General features: G+C 36.1%; 1 protein-coding gene across 1 annotated transcript in view; it reads left to right on the top strand.

The window, feature by feature from the left end:
- Positions 1 to 12311, top strand: part of LOC128354022 (neural cell adhesion molecule 2-like) — a 266523-nt gene extending 254212 nt beyond the window's left edge. Inside the window, exon 18 of the mRNA XM_053314269.1 lies at positions 12197 to 12311. Coding sequence (XP_053170244.1) covers positions 12197 to 12311 — 115 coding nt within the window. The remainder of the gene's footprint in view (positions 1 to 12196) is intronic.
- Positions 12312 to 12625: the final 314 nt, after the last annotated feature.

The following is a 12625-nucleotide window of genomic DNA, read 5'->3' as shown; positions in this document are numbered from 1 at the left end:
GTCGACCAATAGTAATCAAGGCTATTTTATACTTTCACTCCACCACATTTCAGGGGGAAATATTGTACTTTCTGCTCCGCTACATTTATTTGACAGCTTTAGTTACTTTTCAGATGGAGATTTGACATAAAATAACATTGTGATAAGCTTATAAATTACACTGAATTGTTAAAGATTAAACCAGTGATTCCAAAATGTTTTGACCAGTGGATAAAATCAGTGTGCATTTATGTCTCTTCAGATGTCTTTGAGTTGTTCCACCAAAGAGACATTTCCCTTCACATGGTTTGACATTTTCAAAAACTGTTTAAGGTCCAAAAAGGTTCAACTCTCCAATTTTTCACAAAAATGCAAAAAGAATCCAAATTCAATTGTATGTTATAATAATGGTAATAATAATAACAATAATACATTTTATTTATAGAGTGCTTTTAACAATACTCAAAGATGCTTTACAGAATCAAAGACAAATTAAAACAGTAAAACCATACACAATAAATTAATACACAATCAATCAATGCAGAGAAGAAGAAACTAAATACAATGACAAAACAAATAAAAGAAAACATCAACACAATCAAACATTAAAACAGGATTTGAAAAGGTGAGTCTTGAGAAGTGATTTGAATTTGATTAGGTCAGTGCAGTCTTCTTTTCCTACTCAGCACTCACAGATTTATCTCATGACCTTCACAAAGCAGTTTAAACTAGCTTCACCTCGAGCAGCTACAACAATTAAATGCTGCTTAAGAATCAACGTATTAATATTTATAATGCACATTAAAAATGTAGCTCAATATTTTTAATACATCACAGCCACAATGAGTAAGTTTAGCAGGTAATACTTCTGCACTTTTGTCCGCCATCATAGAAATAGATCATAAGATTTTAGATAAGTTTTTTTTTTATTTAAAATCTGCTGCTTCCACTGACCAGAGCTACACCAGTATGCTCTGTACCATCTGTGACACAGCAGCGTGCACATCCTACAGTGATGATGGGCTATTACTTTTGATGTGTAACCAATGAGATAGTGCAGCGGGCAGGACATACTGTATAATGGTGACTGCAGAGAGAGGCTAATGCATCAGAGCCAAAGTAGCCTTTATCGGATTAAGAAAAAAAAAACAGTTCCAATAATCATTAAAATTCAGAATATCTGATCTGACAATCAGTGGGGATGTATTAATATTTGTCAGTCACCAGGTCACGTATGCTTTTAGAGGGAGCATCTGCTGTGGGTGTATCTTGACTCTTGTGGGTAACATTGAGTCACTCTGGCAACTTTTTTTTACATGATAATGAACTCCTGATAATAAACGATGAACTCAAAGACCTGAATGAATGAATACAAATCTATGCAAAAATAAAAAAGTTCTGTTCTAAAACTTTAGAGAGGAGATTAAAAAATACTTAAAGTTCATTCATTCATTCAGTTCCTTTATTATTTCTCCAAAAAATTGAATTATATCTGTAAAAATGTTCCCATTTTGTCCTTTTTGTTTAAACTACGCCTCCACTCTTTTTCTTTCAGTCATTTTGCAAGTCTCATCTCTTAATCAGAGTTGAATAGCACAATGAAACTCTTCCTGTTATGTGCAGCTTTAATTTGATCAAAATCATCTTAAACATATTTACTGTGAATGAGAAAAGGAGACTTCTTTTTACCATTTAGGTACACCTACAACAGCCGCCCAACCACCTTTTCAACCACAGTATGTCTTTGATTATGTCTTATTCACTTACATCAGTGCCTTTCTCACAGTGTGCCGTGAGTTCATGTTTAACTATCCCGTTTGCATGCGTTGTGTGTTGCGTTCATGATGTGCATGTGTCAAAGTGTCTGTAATTCACACATTGACTTCCTGTGCTGCCATTCTTAATGTCTGTGTGTATACATTGAATGTGAGCATGCAAGTAGTTTGAGTGACCCCTTTGTGAAAAACAGCAAACACATATGTTTTTAAAATTTATTATCATCAGACAGCGTGCAATTATAAGCTTACCCCCATGAAATCCATACTACAATCGATTTTCAGATTTAGTCCCACTACTATTTCATGCCTGATGCGAGCCAAACCAAGGTTTTTGTGAGAAAGCACCCACAGAATCTGATTCATTGGCCTCGGCGGTGCCATTTTTGTGTTCAGACTGTCAGTGTGCCAGCCCAGTGTCTGCTAAAGAGAAGGATGCATAGAGAGAGGGCACACAGAAAAGAAAGGAGGAGGCTGACTTTTGCTGAGTCACTAAAGCTCACGGTGCTGGAGGGCTGAGTGACTGCCGGTCCAGACAGCATGCAGAAACTGCATCAGCTTTATGTTATAGTCTGCGCTGTAGCAGCAACTCACAAAGGCATTTATAGCCTGCGTGTTGCTATACGTTACTGTTCCAACTTTTTATGGCTATATTAGAGTTGATCATTTAGCACCATCACATCACAAATACAAAGCAGTGTCACAGGCATACAGTACTTCACATAAAGTGCAGCAGAATGGTGCAAAATGGTCCTGACAGGCAAATGTAGCTCCATATTTCCCTTCCATTTCCTGCCAGCTGTTTTAAGCTGATTTATGGTCTAACAGTCTAGTAGTAGTAGTAGTGTAAACTAGCTCCACCTTCAGCCACTTCAACTTTAACATGCTGCTTATTCACTGATGCTTCAATATTAATAATCAAATGATGTCAAATATAATAATATGTACAGTATAACGTGGAAAAAAATGAAGCCATGTTAAAAGTCCATGTAACTGAGAATTGCAACTGCCTTATTACGTTACTTTATCTGCTTTTACTTTCATACTTTTAAATAAATTACTTTTTTCTCATTAAGAACTCAGAACAAATATTTTCATAATTGTTCTGAATGGCTTCAAAGGCAGAATGAAAAGCCAACCCTTACAGAAAGGAGAGAGAGACAAAGAGATCGGATTACAAGACACAGCTGTTTTACAAAACATGTATCTTCCAGTAATACATATACAAAAGCATGTGGAAAAATAAAGACAGAAAGAATGAAAAATCCCAAATGTACTGATCTCAGAATAGAAGTGTAACTAATCCAGCTTAACCCAATAAAGGGTTCCTTACTGTTCTCCCAGGCTTTCTCCAAGTAACTGCCTAATGTATAAGTTTAATATCTACATGCAATTTATATGATTTACTTATTTATAAATTATGTTTCATATTGAACCGCCAACTCCGTCTGCAAGATTTAAGATTCAATAACTTGTCCCCAAAGAGCAATTGTTTGCACAGCAGTAGAACAACACAGCACTGCACAGCAGAGCACACAACAAAGACAACACCAAACACAGAATGCATTAAAAGATAACAAAAAAAACAGATATATACAAGTGAAAACAAATCTTTGTGCATGATTATAAGTAGTCATGTTGCAGTGTCCCATGATATTGAATAGATACATGACTAAAACTTAAAAAATAGGATCCACATTGTAATAAACTAGAATTATATTTCAACCATATTAACTCAAGTATCCATTTGGGAAAGTTACTTATTCAACTGTACAGCAAAAGTGATCATTTTCACAACTTTTCATTTGTGTGCTCTTCAGATTGTCTCTCAGAATATGTGATTTAGTATAATCAATTAAAGCCAGGGCCACTTCTGCAGTTGCCATGGCAAAGAATGGTATCCACATATATGTGTCTATAAAAAGCTAAATGAATTGTGTAATTGTGTAATTAAATTAACATCCAGTTAAATCAATTTAAAAGATTGGTAGTTGAGCTCCTCTAAAATGACCTTTGGTGTATAATAAAAACACAGATCCTTGTATATTCTTTTAAATTCAGGACTTGTTTAAAAGCTTTCTATTTGTATGCTTGCAGCCTTTTTACACTCAACTACTGCAACTGAGAGGAATGACAGCCATAACTGGGATAACAAGACCCCAGTCAGTTCTTCTTTGAGCTATTGTGGAGAGAAGTAGTTATGTAGTGGTCTGCCGAACAATGAGTCACACCACTGAGCTGAAGTGACTATAATGAGATAACGTCTGAGATAATACAAAACTGAGAGACTCCTTCTGAGTTTGCAAGAAGTCAATAGTTAGTGTTACTGAGACTGACCTATAAAATACATTTCCTGCAGTAAATGCATGTGAATGCTGAAAGCTGAACTGACTCTCAAAGCACTCCTGAAAATACAGCAATATGAAACAAATTGACTGAAAAATCATAAAACTCAAATGTGTTGACTGCACTGATAAAAATCTTGGAAGCTGAAGAATATAAAACTTACCTAACTGGAAGCTGAACTGCATTACCTAAAGAAAATGAGAAATGCATTCCAAGAAAAGCTGAAAGCTAAACTGTAAAACTGTAAAAGCTGGAACTTGACACAAATTAGCTGAAAAGGCTGAAAGAAGGAATTATTTGTGTTGTATGTACGATATCAGACAGATGAACTTAATTGTTTACCACTTTGCAACAAAAAAAGCATCAGCCTAAGAAGCTGAGAGCTGAAAAGTGTTGCTAAAAATGCAGAAAGTAGTTTTGGGTGGAATAGTCCTTTAAAATTAGAAGTAGACAGAAAGTGTGTGTCATTGTGTGTTTGAATGGTTTCTCTAACTGAAAGTATGAAGGAGTTGTAGTCAAGCAAAAAAACAGAAGAAGAAGAATACAGCTTAGAAAAACAATAGTGTGAATGCTGAGTCAGCATCCATTATGCACTAATAATGATATCAATACGAGTATACAGTGATAAATGATCACAAGGTGAACTTTAAATGAGGAAGACAAACCAGACACTGTGTAAAATGAGAGCTGAGAGATATTTTTTGTGTGTGTGGGCTGGTTAAGGATCAAGAGAGTACTTGGAAAGAAATGTGAAGGTGCTCTAGAAATTTCTAAGACACACAGGTTTGTGGGTCGATGAGGTCATACACAGTCTTCACTTTATCTTTTCTCACCTCAGTTGATGCCGAAGCCTAGCAGGGAGCAGCCAGCAGCCAAGTGCCCTCTCAGCGGTGCAGATTTAGCTGGAAGTAAGAGATGGACTAGTGGACGATGGTGAATCTGAGTGTTATGAATCTGTAGAATTGTGCCGAGATCAGTTGAACCATGTTTAGCTTCACGGTCGCCTTAAGGAAACTTGAAAGAATTGGCCGTGTTCACACTGACCCAGTTGACTTCAATAGTCAATCCTTGCTTATATTTTTTGAGTGTTAAAGTCAAGAGAGAGACTTGAGTACCATTATTCTGGGCAGGTTAACATAGCTGTGGTCCTCTGTGTGCAAGCAGTAGAGACAGAGAATATCTTACTCTATCTCTGCTGTTTAACTGTAAAGCAGTGATCCAGGAATAGATTTCTACATCTGTCTGACCCTCACACAGAAGTAGAGTCTCTTGCAAACACAGATCTTAATTTGCTGTTATTAGAATAGCTCAGCACTGACACTCAGATGAAAAAAGTGTGTTAGTGGAAATGTTTGCTGCAAATACATTTTTAATCCTTTTTCATGAATATTTTCTTTATTCTCACCCAAAGATGAACCTCAAACTATGTTTTTTTAAACTGCTGAATGAACTGAAACTACTGAACTTATCAGAATTCAAATACGGTATGACTACAAGTGCAATAATAATGTATATGTTGAGGTGATACTAGGGTTGGGGCTGACATCAGTGAACAGTTTGCTGTGGAGTCAAACTTCAGAAGTTTGAAGAAAATGACTAATTTGACTCGAGGGAGACCATATTTTTATGTGTCTTCATACTCTTATGACTCACAGCAGGACATATAACAAAATGCAGGATTAGAGTGTTGACTACTGAACAAAAAACCATACTTTAAGCTCCAATGTTATCTTATCATTTAGTTTTCTGTCAAATTCTAAGCACTGTGAGATCACACAGACATTGTAAAAGCCAATAAAAAACTGTTGCCTTTCTCCACAGCACCCTCCAGAATTCATCTGATTGCTTTTATAAACTGGTTTCACCCCATTAGTGTCAGAGAAAACAGAACAAAGTGTTGCAAATTGTCATGAATCAGCAAAGAAAATGATTACTACAATCTCACCTTTTTACAATCTTCACAGTCAAAGCTTGAAGAAAATCTCATCCTGCTACAAGGTGTTATCCTGATTAATCTTTAATTGATTTGTGTAATGACACCTTTTTTGTATTTAAATGTATAATGAATTGAAAGAAAAGGGGTAGTTTAATATTAATGGATGGTAACCCCTTTGGTCACTCATCCATGATTAGATGCCTTAATTTAATTACTGCCTTAAAATGTTGTGCTTTGTTTCATTTGCTTATGTAAGTAAATGCATTCATCCCCCCTTTGACATTGTCTTACGAAGAGTAGAAATGGTAAGTCGACACAATGTTTTTGTAGTTACTCTCACTTCCAGAAGGGGGAGACAAATGTCCCACACTGCATCTTTAATTAAATGTGCAGCAGTGTGGGAGTATTCTGACTTTGTAAATGAGAAGGAAAAAAAACCTTACATCTGCTTGGCCTTAGAGGATGGGAGGGAGGGATTGGAAGAGTTACCCTACATTACATCTGTTATTCCCACACACAATCATGCAAACACGCTGATTTCTCTTTAACATGTCAAGTAACAAGGTCTTTGATACCTATGCGAACAGCCAGTTTCCGTCAGCAGCCTTGTGCGATGTCAGAGTGTCCTTGTGTTAGACTTTTATGCTCACTATAAAATCCTGGATATCAGCTTAGATAAAGAATGCCTTCAGAAAAATAAAAATGTAATGTAAAGCTTTAGAAAACAGTAAACAAACACCCAGAGGATATAGCATGATTTAGACCTTGGGTTACCTCATTCATCACCATGAAAAGCAGGGATTCCAGTCAGCCTGTATGGTCTGCCATAGATGACCTCGTGCTTAATTAATGTCAGCAAAGGAAAAGAACAAGACGCCTCTGCTGTGCTGTTGTGTCATTCAGAAGCTTAGAGATTATGAATGGACATCAAACACAAGCATCTGTTTGCTTTGTGGCCCACACATTATTTTAAACATGATATCTGAAGGAGTGTGTGGTGTGTAAATACATAGAAAATACAGTAAGTGGTGGCGTATGTAGGAGTCTTGTTCAGGTGAAACATTGGAAGAGAAAGAAATGACAGAACACAGAGAAAACATACATTTCATTTTTCTTTGACATTGACCTGAAAAACAAACCTAATTATAACATGATATTATTAAAAACACATATAAAGAGTCTACAAATAGTTAACTTTATTGAATATGTGCCTGAAACTGGACTTGCATTATGTTTTTTTTCTCTGATTTTAAACTGATATTTTACTTTTTTCTGATTTCTTAATTGAAATTGGAAGGCATTTTCACTTACAGTCATAAATATATTTAATTAAATGACATCTGAGAAACTACTGCTAATCTACTAACAACACCTAATGAGTTTTCAATTCTGTGACTTTACATTTTAACTATATGTACTATTGCTACTATCAGGCTGGAGCTAGTAAAAAATACATAATAAAGCTTGAAGTTGGGGGTTGCCAGATAATCAAGTCAAGTATCCTCTAGTCTATACTGTACCATCCACTCTTTTGCTCTTTATCATAATAATCCACTTTACACTTTACTCACAACCAAAACAACTCTGCAGAGATGAAATTGGTGATATTATGAATAGTTAAAATAAAAAAATCATTTGAAATCGCTAAACAAAAATAATGGTTTGGACAATTTAGCAACATTTGTAGCATCTATAGCCAAATTGATACACATGGATGGACATCAGCCACATGGAAGCCCTGCGGAACTGGTTCGATCCACTTACAATTTTAATCAGCTTGACCTTCATAATGGAAACTAAATGTGTCAGTATGCTTCAACCTTTCTGACACTTTTTGCCTGTACAAAATGACTTTGCCTTGTCCCCATATTATTCCCCATGTCACCTTTCGCCTGTTTCTATGATGCTCAGAGCAGCAATAAACACTTTGGCCTTCAGGCATGTTTGGACATGTCACATAAACTAGATTGTTTTGAGCATAACCTGGCCTAAAGTCCTCACAGTACCAGCTGCTCTGTCAGCAGCACAGCTCCCCAAGCAGTGAAAGGACAGCAGGGGGACAAAGTGTCCTCACTAGACTGATATTTACTGGACAAAAATAGTTTTTTGTACACTTTACTGTGTGAGTAGTATGCCCATAGTGAAAGTGGAGAGCTCAGAAATCAGAAATCATTACAGAGCTAATTAATAAGTCCCCTACATATAGACAGTTGGAGATTTGTGTGATTTAAATGGCTGAGTGTGGAGGTTATGTATTTATAAAGTGAGCTAAAGAGAAAAGAATAATCTCAACATTACTGAAACTAAGTCCTATATGTATCATCTTTTTAATATCCAACTGAATTTCCCTCCCTCAATATGGAGCTTGCACCCATGAAAAAGGAAGCAGCTAGCTATGACACATTCCCATATGTTGAGAAAAACTCCCCATCTGAATATAAATCCAATCTGGGTTTGCATGAAGCTAATGGGACATGAAATTGGCTCCGCTGTGCAGGAACTTTAACGTCCACCAATCAACCAAAGGGGAACCCCCTCTGGCTGATAGCAATATTTAGGCTTATTAGGTACAGTGTCATGCAGGGCTGCTGCTTTACATTCATGATCTAGCTCGCAGAGAAAAAAAAACTTTAGTGCGGCTATTTGACGCTGATTTTATGTTGATGTACAGAGTCTTTTAGAATTGACAATATACTTGAAGAAATTGGGCAAAATCTAATTAGATATAGTGGAACAGCATTTAGGCCATCATTGGATAGAAAAACTTACAACTGACTCACCAGGTGTGACACAAAATGGGCCTTTAAATAAAGAAATAATTTAGATATAATTACTGAATTAAATGAACACTCTCTATCAGTGATGGCTGACCGATTAATGTTCAATATTTAATTAAAGGTTAATATAATTGAAATTAAACTGTTCCGGTCAAACCCTTAACATTTTGGGAAATAGTCTTGTTCGCCTTCTTTCTGAGAGTTTAATGAGATTAGATTAGACATTTTTCTTTCCTAGATATTTGGAGCCCATTCTTAGCCAGAGCACCTTGAAAATGAAAATAATTTCACATTTGATTGCTAAGAGAGGTGATAGAGAGCAGAACCTTGAGTCAAAAGCATGGATGAATGGTTTATGTGTCTGAGGCAAGGTGACAAACATGTCTTGAATGATTAACAGGAGCTGGAAAGACAGCAAAGTAAGAACCAGCTCAACCTAGTGAACTCAGGAAATGAGTAGCCCTCAGCCAAAGTGTGTTAATACTAGCCTGCTGGTAGACTGATACTGATCATCTTAAAGCACACTGAGCAGGATCAAGTCCACATCTGCTTTCTCTGCTTCTGACCCAATCCCTTCTTTTTAATCTCTAGATAGTAATTTAAAAGTAGACACCCGATGAACAAAACATGAGCGACACAAGTACACTGATGAGGTGAATCTAGGCAAAAGCTGCAGTACATCATTGATTCTCCTCATTAAATTTACACCAATCCCAAAAGATGCACTGTAGAAGAAAGCGGTTTAGAAGCTTTGATGTGCAAAAAAAAAGGAGGCTACAACTCAATAATCTCCTCATATTTTGTACATTCGGGTGTTTATTGTTATCCATGTTTTTTTTTGTGTTGCTGCTCAGCCGTCAGAGCAAACTGCTGCTGAGGCACAAATTGCTTTATTTACAAAATGGAACGACAAAAAGATGAACTGTTCATTTCACATTGCTCCGTGCATGGTTCATATTAGTTTCTCAATAAGTGTTTTTTTTGGTTGGACTTTTGTATTTTGGTGGTTACAGCAAATAAAACAGCTGTTCAATGTGTGCAAAGATGAAGATATAACATGAAAAACACCAGTAAATCACTTGTAATAGATGGGAGATTTAAATAGCTTTTTATTGCCTAATTATGGTCTATTTTAAATGTCCAAATGCAGTATGAGTTTAGTAAAATCAGAAATATTAATGTTGGCCATTAAAACAAAACACGTACCTCATAGCAAAGCCTGACAAATATTATAAATTGTCACCATTTAAATTATATTATGTCACTTAATTATTTGATTCTGTTATTTTTCTCAGTCGCTGTATTAACTGCAGTAGGATAAAGTAGTTTAGTGTGCCGAATACAGATAAAAGCCCTCATACATCATATTACTGGAAACACACACTGGTTAGATTTTCATCTCATGGCCACATTATCATAAAGATAAAGCTATGATGTCCTGCTGCTGAATTACTCGAAACAAGACACGAAGTAGATGAGATGAACTGAGGAGCTGAGAAGAGGCAGCCAGCCAATCCAATGTCTCATGCCTAATAACACATGCATGTATATTTTATTTCTCCCTCTTTTTTTTTCTCCTCCAAATGAATCAAATCAAAAGAAAATGGGATATTAGGCAGCTCTGAAGTGATGTTATTCAGGCTGACACAGGCAGAAAAATGAGAGCACTATGAGTGTAGACTGAAGAAAGGTAGGACAATGTGCAACCAGGACAGGCAGGGTGGAGGATAATGCTTTAAATGCTGTAATATATTAGGAAACTGTTAAGTTATATAAAATGTGCTGTTTAAAATGCATAGATAAGATCTGTTTAATCCAAGTCCAGCTCACTTCCAATGATAATGATACATTCCGTTTATACATCTGCAGCTTGGATTATATTCAATGACAATATGTTTAGTCCAAAATGAGTCATGTTACTACACCACACATAAGTCATACTGAGGTGGATGGATTGTAAGGTGTACAAAATGCTTCATGTGTGTTGTTAGGTTTGGGCTGCAAAAGCACGTTGCTTGAAGGGCACATACCACTTTTTTTGTCATTATGTCTATTTTATATACTGTACACATGACAGAGGTCTGTGAAACAAAGTCATAAACATAATCAAAGTTCCAAAACATGATGTGAACGTATGTAAAAATGTTGACTTCAGCCTGCTCTGAACACCTAATTTGGAAAGTTATCTCTAAATACCTAATACCAAATATTTGAGAAGGTTATATTTCTAGTAAAGAAAAGGGAAAAGAAGCAAAATCGGACTACTATTGTTTGTTTTGGTTGATAAGCTTCCTGAATAAATGTGCATGTAATGTCCTCTCTAAGAAAAGACAGATAGATATTAAAGTAAATACATACTGTCTCTGTCTGCCTCAAGTCTGCAGCGCCTTTTATATCATCTGAAGGCACCATGGAGTTTTGTTGTGAACAATCATGTTTACATTCACGTAATTCTACTAAAAGCCACTGTTTGTATCGCTGGAACCTAACGGATGTGTTGAATATAAAACATTTACAAAGCCGATTATTTAAAAAAATGTTTACTTTACGTTTATCAAAAACATTTCTTCACTATGCTGATATAAAAAGCATAATTTAAGCACATTTAATATATTAGCTGTTGCAAATCCTTAGTAAATAAAAGTACAGTAATCCGTAGAGCACAGGATCGTCTTCAGATCTGATTGACTCTGCGTCTCAATGCTCTTATTACCATTCATATGAATATTATGTAGTTGTTACACTGTTAGAAAAGTGGACCTGAGTGCCATTTATCCCTAATGAATATCTGGAGCAAATCCAACAAAGGGCTTGCCAAGTCAAGTTTGGTTGTGACAATGATCATTTCATCTTCCTCTACCATAAAATATCCAAGCACTTGAAAGAAGCATAACATAATCAAACAAACCCATGTCCATTTTAGGTCAAGTGTCCTCTGTTTGACCAACCACACAAGCCATTAATGTGAATAATGCCTTTCTTTTGCCCTGTAGACACTATTATATTTAATATCCCTGCTGCCTTTTAACTCCATTTAAATTGAGCTTTATTAATCCCAATGGGGGCAACTCATTCATGCACCAAAAGGTCTAAAAGGTGATTACTGTGATTACTGGTGGGCTCTAAAGCAGGAAAGCACATATTTTGTGGAGAAAACCATTAAGCCCACACACTCTTATGGCAGTAATTCAGTCTTAATCTATCTAGCATTTACTGTACAGTATGTGTCTGATTTATACAAAAACACCCTCCAGGTAGTCACTGTGAAGTCTGTGCTTGTTCACGTTATTTGTAAGTGTGCTTGAAGTTTTTGTTATCACCATACTGAAGTGAAGTATACACTCGTATATGCTGTCTGCTTTCTGCTTCTTCTTCTACCACAGGAAGCTACCACTGAAGGAAGAAAATGGCAAAGAGTCTCTCAAGCCGGATACGATTGAAATCAAAGTGCACAGTGACAACAGCATCCACACAAAGCCCGACGACAGCAAAGCGTAAAGGGTCGGTCCCCTCGCCACCAAAAGAACATTCGGATCACGAGACCAAAACCCAGAGAAAATTACAACACTGGAAAAAAGTGGAGTAAAATACCATATCTGTTTATATCAATGCCCCAGTGAAAGGCATGTGTAAATACAAATAATAGAGAGAAAATACAAAGGAAGTAAGGGTCAACCTTTTAGACACCCTGAGTGATAAATGTATCATGTTCTTAAAAACATGGCATCAGTGGAAGGCTCTTGTTGATCAATGATTGTAATTTTTTTTTTTTTTTTGGCTTTTAATTTTTTTCTGATGATGCTTTTGTCATT

The sequence above is a fragment of the Scomber japonicus genome, chromosome 24 (assembly GCF_027409825.1).
Source record: "Scomber japonicus isolate fScoJap1 chromosome 24, fScoJap1.pri, whole genome shotgun sequence".
Lineage (NCBI taxonomy): Eukaryota > Metazoa > Chordata > Actinopteri > Scombriformes > Scombridae > Scomber > Scomber japonicus.
This window is presented reverse-complemented; position numbering and strand designations above follow the sequence as displayed.